We start from the raw sequence: 13,169 nt of genomic DNA, 5'->3' as shown, positions 1-13,169 counted from the left end.
ATTGACAGTGGAGTGTTAAAGTCTCCCACTATTATTGTGTGGGAGTCTGAGTCTCTTTGTAAGTCATTAAGAACTTGCCTTATGTATCTGGGTGCTGCTGTATTGGGTCCATATATGTTTAGGATCGTTAGCTCTTCTTGTTGTACCGATCTTTTTACCATTATGTAATGACCTTCTTTGTCTCTTTTGATCTTTGTTGCTTTAAAGTCTATTTTATCAGAGATGAGGATTGCGACTCCTGCTTTTTTTTGCTCTCCATTTGCTTGGTAAGTCTTCCTCCATCCCTTTATTTTGAGCCTTTTTGTATTCTTACATGTGAGATGGGTTTCCTGGATACAGCACACCGATGGGTTTTGGTTTTTTATCCAGTTTGCCAGTCTGTGTCTTTCGATTGGTGCATTTAGTCCATTTATATTTAGGGTTAATATTGTTATGTGTGAATTTGCTACTGCCATTTTGATGCTAGCTGGCTGTTTTGCCCGTTAGTTGATGTAGATTCTTCATTATGTTGATGCTCTTTAGCATTTAGTGTGATTTTGGAATGGCTGGTACTGGTTGTTCCTTTCTATGTGTAGTGCCTCTTTCAGGAGCTGTTGTAAAGCAGGCCTGGTGGTGACAAAATCTCTGAGTACTTGCTTGTTCGCAAAGGATTTTATTTTTCCTTCACTTCTGAAGCTTAGTTGGGCTGCATATGAAATTCTGGGTTGAAAGTTCTTTTCTTTAAGGATGTTGAATATTGGCCCCCACTCTCTTCTGGCTTGTAGAGTTTCTGTCGAGAGATCTGCTGTGAGTCTGATGGGCTTCACTTTGTGGATGACCCGTCCTTTTTCTCTGGCTGCCCTTAGTATTTTCTTCTTTATTTCAACCCTGGTGAATCTGACAATTATGTGCCTTGGGGTCGCTCTTCTTGTGGAATATCTTTGTGGTGTTCTCTGTATTTCCTGAATTTGAGAGTTGGCCTGCCTTGCTAGGTGGGGGGAATTTTCCTGGATCATATCCTGAAGAGTATTTTCCAGCTGGGATTCATTCTCTTCGTCCCCTTCTGGTACACCTATCAAATGTAGGTTAGGTCTCTTCACATAGTCCCACATTTCTTGGAGACTTTGTTCATTGCTTTTTGTGCTTTTTTCTCTAATCTTGGTTTCTTGTTTTATTTCATTGAGTTGATCTTCGACTTCTGATATTCTTTCTTCTGCTTGGTCAATTCGGCTGTTGAAACTTGTGCATGCTTCGCGAAGTTCTCGTATTGTGTTTTTCAGCTCCTTCAATTCATTCATATTCCTCTCTAAGTTACCATTCTTGTTATCATTTCCTCGAATCTTTTTTCAAATCTTTTTTCAAGGTTCTTAGTTTCTTTGCATTGATTTCGAATGTGTTCTTTTAGCTCACAGAAGTTTCTCATTACCCACCTTCTGAAGTCGAATTTCATCATTTCATCACAGTCATTCTCCATCCAGCTTTGTTCCCTTGCTGGTGAGGAATTTTGTTCCTTTGTAGGAGGCGAGGTGTTCTGGTTTTGGGTGTTTTCCTCCTTTTTGCGCTGGTTTCTTCCCGTCTTTGTGGATTTATCCACCTGTCGTCTGAGTAGTTGCTGACTTTTCGATTGGGTCTCTGAGTGGATGCCCAGATTGTTGATGAAGAGGTCTTTCTGTTGCTTGGTTTTCCTTCTACCAGTCTAGCCCCTCTGCTGTACGACTGCTGAGGTCCACTCCAGGCCCTGCTTGTCTGGGGTACACCTGTAGCAGCTGCAGAACGGTGAGGGATGCTACCAGTTTCTTCTGCTATCTTTGTCCCAGAATGGTGCCTGCCTAATGTCAGTCTGATCAGTCCTTTTTGAGGTGACTCTGGATATACAGGGGTCAGGGAGCTGCTTGAGGAGACAGTCTGTACTTTATAGGAGCTGAAGTGCTGAGCTGTGAGCTCCGTTGTTCATTCAGGGCTGTTAGGCAGGTGCGTTTAAGTCTGCTGCAGCACAACTCTTAAAACCCCTTTTTTTCCTCAGATGCTCTGTCTCGGGGGCTTGGGGCTTTCTTTCTGAGTGTGCGTGGCACTATCCTGCCCAGCTAGGAGGCAGTCTAGTCACTATTTGCCTGCCAAGGCTCTGCCCTTTTGATGTGGTGTCGGCCTGTTGCTGCGGGCTCTGCCCAGCAGTCGTGGGCTCCACGGCAGGCTTTGCCCTGCTGCCACCAGCTCCGCCCTGCAGCGGAGTCTCTCTGTTATGGCGGGTTGCCTCAGCAACAGCAGGCTGCGTCAGCAATGGGAGTGTACCTCCGTAGAGGCGGATATCCTCGGTAATGGCGAACGCCCCTTCCCCACTGAGCTGCACCGTCCTGGGTTCAGCTGTGCTCGCAGTGAAACTCTGCGCCCGGAGCGTTTCAAGTTGCCGTTTTGTTTGTCCCTGTGGGGGTGAAACCCACTGAGCCTGCTCGCCTGGCTCCCTGCCTCAGAGCGCCTTTCTTTTTTTTTTTTTAAGTGGAACGGATGGCTCTCTCCCAGTTGTTTCGGTCACCCGCTGTTAGAGCACCGGGATCTGTGTGATTTCCCATGCAGCTAGCCACTGCGCTGGCTCAAACGCCACTTTCCAGGAATCTCCTGGTCTGGCTCACTGTCCAAGTCCTGTTTAATCAGATGGTTATGCTAATCTGCCCTCCCAAATCTCAGATTGCCAGTTTAGCAGGGCACCCTTGCCTGTGTGTTTTGTGTGGATTGTTGGGGAGTGCCTGCACTGTGGCGCTGGCCTAAGCGGCCGCAACAGCCAAACCAGCTGCACTTGCGTCCTGTGTCTTTCCTACTCCTGGGACTTTCCCCGTTCTCTGGGCAACAAAGATCCGTCTGGAAATGCGGCTTTGACTCACCCTCTGAGCATTCACTGAGAGCTGCGATCCTGAGTTGTTCTTACTGCGCCATCTTGAATCTCTCCCTTTTTATTTATTTTTTGTTATATTTGAAATTACATTTATTTAAACAGGTAAAAATTTACACATCTTTTAAAAACGAAAATGCAAAGTCAGTAAGTGAATCAATAATATAAACCTGTTTATAGCAGTAATTAAAATAGAGGTAACATTTACCCGTGTGAAAATATCACAGAATTCAAATCACACTTGGATCTTCAATGATTCGAGTGTGTATCTGTCACAGCAGGGGCTGGAAGATTGAGATGAACTCCCATGCATGCGCCATCCCCAGTCAAGTCCTTCCTCATCTCTGTCTATCAGCTCATACAGTGGGGTAGCTGGCTGCTGAGGCAGTTCTACAATGGTTTTTCCGGTCTTTGGCCATCTTTATGTAGCCATCCATGCCCCATTCTTCACCCCAGCTGTTCTTCACCAGCCAATATTTACTGTTATCTGATCCTGTTCTTTCAAATGCATAGCCAACCACCAGTACACCATGATCCATGTCTTCACTGCTACATTCTGGCTCAAAATAAATGCCTCCTTTATAAAACTGGAAGGATTCATGACTTGCATCAATAGCAACAGAAATGGGCCCCACAGTTGCAACTGCCTTCATCAGGGCCTTCTCTAGCTCAGGGATGTCCACAAAGCCAGCGTCATTAACAACAGAATACTCCGGATTGTACTTACAGGATTCTTCTGTTGCCTCATATGGATAGGATTCCTCAGAGTCCAGGCCTCCATTCTCCTGAACACATACTGGAAGGCATAATCCATTAGGCCACCATCGCAGCCCTGATTGCCTTGAGGCCCATAGCAGTCTACCAGATTCTGTTCACTCAGTGAGACAAGTTTCCCAGTTTTCCGGCACATCTGTCCTTCAAGAGCACCAGTCGCGCTAAAAGCCCAACAAGAACCACACTGACCCTGATTCTTCACAGGAGTCACGTAGCCTCTCTCTCTCCAATCCACAGATCTGGGGCCCTCATGAAACAGAGGTTCCTGGAACGCCTTCCAGTTCGTGGGCTTACGGTTTTGAAAGCCATTCATCACCTGCCTGAATTTTTCATTGGTCATGTCTTCAAAGGCATTCACAGCCATTGTGAAGCTGTGTTTCCCTTGGTTGTGTTCGTGATTGTGCAGTTCAATCATCTTCATGTTCTTCTCCCACACTGCTCTCCTCCATTCTTCATGCCGTATAATCTGTTGTTCATCGCCTTCCACTTGATCCACTGTGCCTCTAAACTGTGATCGAATGTTAGAGCAGCTGAGGCTAATCCCAGGCAAAGGGCAGCGAGGATAAGTGTATGATTCACGTTTCAAAACCTCCTTGACCGCGTCCTCTCCTCCATTCCTGGTCCGGCCACAGCGGGGCCTGCCCGGCGGTGCTTTCCCACTGTGGTCATAGCTGCGGAGGCTGCTCTTCTGAAATATACATATTTTAAAATACTAGAATCCCATTCAGCTTGATGAAAGGCATGAGGAAGCTGACATAAACCAGGAGCCTCCAACTCCCTTGGTATTCTTTGATCTATTAGTATCAATAGCATACCACTTTTCCCTTTAGAATGTTACTAAAAGCCATGGTTATTAATCAGTGGTATAATTATATTTATAGTTCCGTAGTATACGTAAGATAAAAAATGACGGTAGGGCTCCAAAGTGGCTCCCGCCGGAGGTCGTGGCACTTGCGAAGGCGAGGTCAAGAGTTCAAGGCTAACCTGAGCAACCTTATAAGCTCAAACTGATTGGCAAAAAAGAAAAAAAAAAAAATGACGGTCTACTTTTGTGAACCTGGACTTTTAGCTGTTTATCAACATTCCAAATACTTCTGCCTAAAGCATTTAAAAAAACCCTTTAGTTGCTTAATTTGTAAAATGCATTGTTTAATTTTCATGTTTTTCTAAGAATTAATAACGTGGACCTGTTTTCACTAGCCTGACTAATCAGGAACTGATGAGGCCAAATGTGGCATAGAGGAACATTTATTTGACTGGTATCACAGATCTGGACTGTACTGACCCAGATCTGTCATTAACCCATTCTGTGATTCTGGGAAAGTCACATTCTCATCTGTAAAAATGTGTGAGGGGAAGCAAATTTGTAAAGGAAGTTGTTTTTAAAAATATTTTTATCTTGCTATATGAGTTATCCCTGAAAATTAATGGCTTCAAAATTAATAGCAATGATGATGTATAATCCTTTTAAAATTTTTATATGTCTCATCTGTTGCAGGATGCTTTAATCTGGATCCCAATAGAGTTTTGGATATCATTCTAGAAGTGTTTGAATGCAGGCCAGAACACGATGACTTCTTTATGTCTTTGTTAGAATCTTACATGAGTATGTGTGAACCGCAAACACTGTGTCATATTCTTGGGTTCAAATTCAAGTTTTACCAGGTAAAGAAAAATGTGTATATATGTATATTTAGAGATTCATTTCTTAATCTTGTTTGTATAATTTCATTTGTAAATGATTGGTCTTATCTCAGACATTCTAGCAGAAGAGATAGATAAATGGATAGCTAAAAATGTAATGTGGTAAGTACTGTATTAGTAGTATGAATGATGGGATGTGAAAGCCTAGAGGAAAGTATTATTAAGTTTTGCCTTGGGAGAGGTGGACTCAGGGAAGATTTTGTAGATATATCCTTTTTTTAAACGTGGTCCTTGAAGGATGAGTAGGAGTTCATTAAGGTTTTCTCTGCATAAGTAACAAACAATGTGAGAATAAAGATGTGGCAGTGTGAATATATATAAAAGAAGAAATGGTTCATAGTCTAATGTGGCTGGGTTGTAAGATGGGAAAAGAAGGGACAGGAAATGAAGTTGGGAAGGTATGTGTACTTTAGATTGTCACAGGCTTTGAATCTGTGTTAAAGAGTTAGAATCATATTTTTATTTATTTATTTTTTATTTTGAGATGGATTCTCACTGTGTTACCCAGACTAGTCACAAACTCCTGGGCCGAAGTGATCCTCCCACCTCACTTTCCCAAGTAGTTGGGAATACAGGCATGTGCCACTGTGCTTGGATTAAGAATTTTATTTTCTAAACAATGGCTATTGGAATTTTTTATGGACATGAATAAATATTCAAGGCATATCTTACGTCATTTGCTTAAACCAGTGAAATAGCTGTGAAGCTAATCTGTGTCTCTGATTATTTCTACTTCAGTCCATCTTTCATATTATTGTTACTGTTGCTTTCTAAAAGAGACCTAACTGAGGCACTTCACTGGTCAAAAACCTTTATTTGTAGGATGAAATTCAAACTTCTAAATGTGGCAGAGACAGCTCTTCACAATTTGGCACTGTTCTTTCTGGCCTTATCTTCATAGTTATTCTTTCTTATATTCTAGTCATATTCAGTGACTAGCCATTTCCTGAACTTAGGTGTAGATATTGCTATGAATCTGTTCCTGAAGTTCCTTATAACTAAAAAACTATCCTTACCCGACCTTCTCCTTTTTTCATCTTGTGAACTCCTATTGATTCTTAAATAGCAAATGCTACTTGCTCTGTAAAGTCTTAGCTGACTCTTTACCCATGCAGAATTAGTCACTTCTTAATCAGTGTTCTCATAAAACTTGACCCATAACTTCTAACACCCGTCAGATTGTCTTAGAATAAACTGTATCTGTCTCCTTTTCCAGATTGTAATCCATATGAGGCAGGTTCTATGTTACTAATTCCTATGGATTAGTTTACCGGCTAGCCTGTAGTAAATGTTCACTAATTATAAATGAGTGATTTATGTTTTAGGAAGATAATTCTCTTGATAGCATGGAGAATTTTAATAAGGCCTCCATTTACCTTTTGATATAGCTTTGCTAATTTGTTTATTTGCCTGGGATAGTCAGCTAGTCAGAAAGCATTCATTGAATGTTTATGATTATGCTCTTTGCTAGGCACTGAGGTTACTCTGGTGTAGAGGAGTGTCTGTTTCTGTACTCTTGGAGTGTGAGGTCAGGATAATAAGAGAATTCCTTTTAGTATTCTTAAATTATATAATACCGACTACCTTTGCTCATCTTTTATTTTCTATGATCTGGGATGCTCCAGCAGACAGAAGAGAAAGCAGACCAGAGCTTAAAAGCATTTCGCTTTTCAAGGCCAAACAAGAGACATGGTAGGGTTTTGGGCTGGAGCACAATACCTTCATTTAAAAATGAGCAGTGGCAGCTGGGCTTGGTGACTCCTGCCTATAATCCCAGCACTTTGAGAGGCTGAGGTGGGTGGATCACCTGAGGTCAGGAGTTTGAGACCAGCCTGGCCAACATGGCGAAACCGCATCTCTATTAAAAAGACACAAAAAATTAGCCAGACGACATGGTGGCAGACACCTGTAATCCCAGCTACTCGGGAGGCTGAAGAAGGAGAATCACTTGAACCCTGGAGGTGAAGGTCACAGTGAGCTGATATTGTGCCACTGTACTCTAGCCCAGGCAACAGAAGAGAAACTCTGTCTCCAAAAAAAAGGAGCAGCGGCAGCATTTCCTTTTCTTACCAGCAACCAGAAAGTCCACTCTTCATATTGGAAAAGAGAGATTCAAGCATTTCATCAGATTTTAAGAGCCATCATGATTACTTTGGGTTTATGTACATGAAGCCAACTGCTTAAGTGACAGGTTGGCTGAAATTTAACTTGTGCATGATTAATTAAAATATAAATTAGGGCTTTGGAGACTGTAGGTTTGAGAGCATATGTCAGTGAATAATGATGACCTGCTGTACAACATCCAGTTAGTCGAATGTGAGTTTTGGAATTAAAAATCTTTTTGTGTGAAAACATTCCTTATAAATAATGTTAACTTTTGTGAGAATTAAACTATACCTGGGGGTTGATAGTATTTGAATAATCCATTATTTTTGTAGACAGCGACCATTTTCTTATATAAGAGATAGTCAAGAAATTCTTAATTTAGAAATAACTTGTTCTTGGAATGACTAACCCTCATATTGCTCTGTGTAACACCATCCCTTTGTTCATATTGTCAGAAATGTCTTGTCATTGTGAGAATCAGCAGTCTTAAAGTCACTGAGGGTAGGGGAAGAAATGTCAGATATTTCTGAAAAATTGTGGCCTTAAAGGTAAAGTAAGGAAAGCTATGAAAATCAGGAACTGCTTAGGTGATGTAACCTTGGGAGTTGGCTCCCAGGCATCTATGGTCAGTCTGTGTATTAGTCTGGCCTAATTCTACCATCCCCCTTCCTCATCACTACCTATAAATGTTCACATCTCCTTTCCCCAACTCATATTTTGACCAGCTGGGTCTTATTTGGATTAACAGACTTCTTTTTCCCCCTGAATGCTAGTATTTGCTATGCTATGAATGACAGTCATGGGTTGAACATCACAAATCCAAAAACCCTCCAAAATCCAAAACATTTTGGGCACTGAATGATGTTCAAAGGAGATGATTGGAGCATTTTGGATTTTGGGTTTTCAGATTTGGGATGGTCACCAGTATGCAAATATTCCAAAATCTTAAAAAAAAAATCCAAAATCTAAAATACTTCTGGTCCCAGGCATTTTAGATAAGGGATCCTCAACTTGTACAATAGAGAATTTGGGGACAGCATGAGAGACAGCACAAAGGACAGGAAGGGACTACAACAAAGTGTAAAGGTACCAGAAGACAAACTTGTCTGGAGTTCTTGTTACAGGAAAGGAGGAGGAGGTGATAGCTCTCACCCATATTGCTATTTGACTTCTGGATTCAAAACAGAATACTATATAGTAGTAATGGTAGTACCATGGAACAGCCCTGTTATCCATACTCCAAATTCATTAATTTAAGAAATATAGATTGAGCATCTATATTTGTGCAAGGTACTGTGCTAGGTGCAAAGGCTACATCTGTAAATTCTTTTTTGATGTTTAGATTCTGAGTAAATTATATATTATGCTAGAAAATGATCAATGAGCTGGGGAAAAATACAGAGCAAGATAAGATCAGGAGTGGTAGATTGCAATTTTAACTAGAATAGTGAGAATACTCATTGAAAACGTGAGATTTAAGCAAAGACATGAAGGATATGAGGATGTAAACTGTGTAGCTGTCTGAGGAAGAGCCTCTAGGCCAAGGAAACAGTCAATGCAATGTCCCTAAGGTGTGAGCATGCCTCATGTGTTGAAGAACAGTAAGGAGGTCAGTGTGGATGGATCAGAGTGATTGAGCAGAGCACTAGGAAATGAGGTTAGAGATGCCAGTGATGAGATCACAGAGCCAGTGCAAAGTCTTTGATTTTGATGCTGAGTGAAGCCAGTGGAGGCTTTTGAATAGGGTAGTGATGTGATCTAACTTAGCTTTACATTTTGTTTCTCTCTTATTCATTTTATTATGAACATTTTCAAATGTAGGAAAGAGTGAGTAGTATAATGAATACTTACAACCCCATCACCTAGAATTAAGTTTATTAACATGTTGGCATGTTAAAAATATTAATTTAGGTTACAGATATTGTGAAGGCTTCTTTCTAAATACTATATAGTTTACAGTTTTTAAAAGGAAGGACATTTTCCTTTTTTTTCCCTTTTTTTTTTGAGAGAGAATTTTGGTCTTGTTGTTTAGGCTGGAGTACAATGGTGTGGGTTCAAGCGATTCTCCTGCCTCAGCCTCCCAAGTAGCTGGGATCACAGGCATACACCACCAAGCCTGGCTAATTTTGTGTTTTTAGTAGAGACGGGGTTTCTCCACGTTGGTTAGGCTGGTCTTGAACTCCCGACCTCAGGTGATCTGCCCGGATCAATTTCACACCTAACTAGGTTACTGTCATATAATAAATCTAGACTGTATTCATATTTTCCAAATTGTCCCCAAAATGCATTTTATGACTGGTCTGTTCAAATGTTGATCTAACCAAGGACCACATGTTGTATTTGATTGTCAAGATTCTTCGTCTCTTTTAATTTAGAATAGTTTCCCACCCTCTCCATATTTTAATGGCATTGACTTATTGATGAGACCATTCCCTAGAAGACCCTATCTTTTAATTTATCTAATTGCTTTTTCGTCTTACTCGTTTTTTATTTCCTATATTTGTTACATACTTGGAGTTAGGTCTAAAGGCTTGATTATGTTCAAGTAAAATATTAATGGCAAAAAATACTTCATAGATTGTGATATTATATAACGTCTAATGTTTGACTGTCTTTAAATGGTTCAGTAAGTTGGTGACAGTCTGATCCTTCCTTCAGTTATACAATGGCATCCCCCTACCCACCCACTGCCTTTCCTTTCAATAACAAATTATCTGCAGCTTGATGCTTTGGCAGCCTGCGAATACCCAGTTTCTCACCAACTTTACATTAAATGGTTTAGAATCCATGGATGACCTTTTCTTGAGACAGTTTTCCCCTTAGGAGTTCCAAATTGGTGATTTACTAATTTTATCATGCCCTATATATTTATTATTTGTCATTCTTCTAATAAAGAAGAGTTGTCCCTTACTAACTTAGGCTGTTTGCTCTCCCTGAAATACAGTTCCTACGGGAAAGGTAGGACAAATGATTAATATTTTCCCATTGATTGCCAGCTATCAGAGTAAGGAGTTTCTTCAGTAGCAACCTCCAATGGTGACATGAGAGAGAGAGAGAGAGAGAGAGAGAGAGAGAGAGAGAGAGTGTGTGTGTGTGTGTGTGTGTGTGTGTGTGAGATTATTTAGGTTTTCAATGGATCAGTCTGATAGTGTGTGGCAGCAGTGAATGTTGATGAGATTCCGAATGTATTTTAAGGTAAACCAGTAGTGTTTGCTGATGGATTGGATACAGAATGTGAGAAAGTAGAGTTAAGAACTATTCTGAAGTTTCTTGGACTGAGCAGTTAAAAAGATAGTGTTGTCACCAACTTAGGGAAAATTTCAGGTGGTTGGGTTTAGAATGTTGGGAATGAGAATTAGGAATTCAGTTTGGGAATGTTAAGTTTGAGATGTCTCTTAGACATACAAGTGTAGATAATTGACCTATAGATCTGAGTAAATAATTGGATATATGGTCCTGGTGTTCAAGAGAATAGAGTAGATCAGAAATAGAAATGTGGGTATCAAAAGCATGTAGATGGTATTAAAAAATACGACATTGGATGAAATCACTAAGGGTTGTATATAGAGAGGTAAGAGAACTAAGGATTAAGCCCTGGGGCACTCCAGTGTTAAGGGTCTAGGAGAAGACAAGAAACCAGCAAATAAATTAGATGAGGAACAACACGTAAAGTAGGAGGAAAACAGAGAATGTGTCATTTTGGAAGCTAAATGGAGGAAGGAATGATTAACTCTGTCAGATGCCTCTGATAGGTCATTTAAGGACGGAAAATTGACCATTGGGTTTATCATCAGGGAGGTCAAAACTAGCAGTTTTGGTAGAATTGGGTGGTATTAAGAGAGAATGGGAAGAGTAGAATTGGAGACAGTGACAATTGACAAGCAGTTGCTACAAAGGGGTGCAGACCAAACAGGGTGATAGATGGCAAGGGAAGTGGGCTTGAGAGATTTTTTTCAGATGTGCGAGAGAACGCATTTGTTTGCTGATGGGTATGACTGAGTGGAAAGGGGAGAATTGGTGATACAGGGGATAGAGGTGAGAATCATTTGGAGCAGTGTTGGTGAGGATAGAGAAAATGGAGTTTAGTGCTTAAGTGAGTGGACTAACGTTATATGGGAGGATAGAGAGTTTATCGTAACAGGTATAAAGGAAGTATATGTAGGTATAGTTGGGTAGGTGTGATTGGAGTTTGTAGAAGTCCAGTTGATCTAATTTTCTTACTGAGGTAGAAAGCAAGGACATCAGCTGAGAAGATGAGAGAGGGGGTATTGGAGGTTAGGAGAGAAGGTAGGGAAGTACAGTTATGTGCTGCACAACGATGTTTCGCTTATAAATAGACCAGATATATGACAGTGGTTGCATAAGATTATAATGAAATAGAAACACATAGCTGAAGAAGAGGCCCAAGAAAAGGAAACTACAGGAGAAGAACCCCCAAGAAAATTCACAGGAAAGGGTTTAGCAGAAGTTTTTGCAGACTTCAGCAAGCTCCTTGACAAGTTTGAATACATGGGCTGGGCATGGTGGCTCATGCCTGTTATACCAGCACTTTGGCAGGCCGAGGTGGGTGGATCACTTGAGGTCAGGAGTTTGAGACCAACCTGGTCAACATGGTGAAACCCTGTCTCTACCAAAAATGGAAAAATTAGCTGGGCATGGTGGTGCATGCCTGTAATGGCTGGCTACCAGGGTGGCAGAGGCAGGAGAATGACTTGAATCCAAGAGGTGGAGATTGCAGTGACCCGAGATAGTGCCACTGTACTCCAGCCTAGGTGACAGAGCAAGACTCCATCTCAAAAATAAACAAAAACAAAAAAGTTTGAAAACATGGACCCCAACACCGACGAAGGTTTTTATTAATAGAATGGAATGTACATGGTGCATTATCCACTTAGAAGCAAATTTGTGATATTGCCCCTAAACATCTTCCAGTGGGACAAGATGTGGAGATGGAAGACAGTGATATTGATGATTCTGATCCTGTGTAGGCCTAGGCTCATGTGTATGTTTGTGTCTTAGTTTTTAACAAAAATGTTTAAAAAGCTTAAATGTATTTATTTTTTGAGATGGAGTTTCGTTCTTGTTGTCCAGGCTGGAGTGCAAGTGGCATGATCTTGGCTCACTGCAACCTCTGCCTCCCTGATTCAAGCAATTCTCCTGCCTGAGCCTCCTGAATAGCTGGGATTACAGGTGCCTGCCACCATCCCTGGCTAATTTTTTTTTTTTTTAGTAGAGATTTTGTTTCACCATGTTGACCAGGCTGATTCAAACTCCTCACCTCAGGTGATCCACCTGCTTTGGCCTCCCAAAGTGCTGGGATTACAGGTGTGAGCCACTGTGCCTGGCCAACAAATCTTGAAAAAAAAAAGTATAGAATAAGAACATAAAGAAAAAATATTTTGTATGGCTGTGCAATGTGTTTGTGTTTTAAGCTAAACATTATTACAAAAAGTCAAAAAGCTTAAAAATATTAAAACGTTTATTAGGCAAAAAGTTACGGTAAGCTAAGCTTATTTTATTGAAGAAATATTTTTTAAAATTAATGTAACCTATGTATGTAGTGTGTATAAAATATATAGTAGTGTACAGCAATGTCTTAGGCCTTTATATTCACTCACTGACTTATCCAGAGCACCTTCTGGTCCTGCACACTCCATTTGTGATGGGTGCCCTACACAGGTGTACCATTTTAAATCTTTTATACTGTAATTTTTTCTGTTCC

General features: G+C 40.8%; 1 protein-coding gene and 1 pseudogene across 8 annotated transcripts in view; one reads left to right on the top strand and one right to left on the bottom strand.

Moving 5' to 3' along the window:
- Window positions 1–13,169, top strand: part of THOC2 (THO complex subunit 2) — a 143,458-nt gene that overhangs the window by 56,052 nt on the left and 74,237 nt on the right. For all 8 annotated transcript variants that reach the window (XR_013531389.1, XR_013531390.1, XM_002763232.7 and 5 more), the window contains exon 8: window positions 5,136–5,302. Coding sequence is in view for 6 of the 8 variants with exons in the window: in XM_002763232.7 (XP_002763278.3) it covers window positions 5,136–5,302 (167 nt within the window). In the remaining 2 variants the exon portion in view is untranslated. The remainder of the gene's footprint in view (window positions 1–5,135; window positions 5,303–13,169) is intronic.
- Window positions 3,098–4,129, bottom strand: LOC100401989 (procathepsin L pseudogene; annotated as a pseudogene).

Source organism: Callithrix jacchus, chromosome X (assembly GCF_049354715.1).
Source record: "Callithrix jacchus isolate 240 chromosome X, calJac240_pri, whole genome shotgun sequence".
NCBI lineage: Eukaryota > Metazoa > Chordata > Mammalia > Primates > Cebidae > Callithrix > Callithrix jacchus.
The sequence above is the reverse complement of the archived record's forward strand: the minus strand, read 5'-3'. Positions and strand labels throughout refer to the sequence as shown.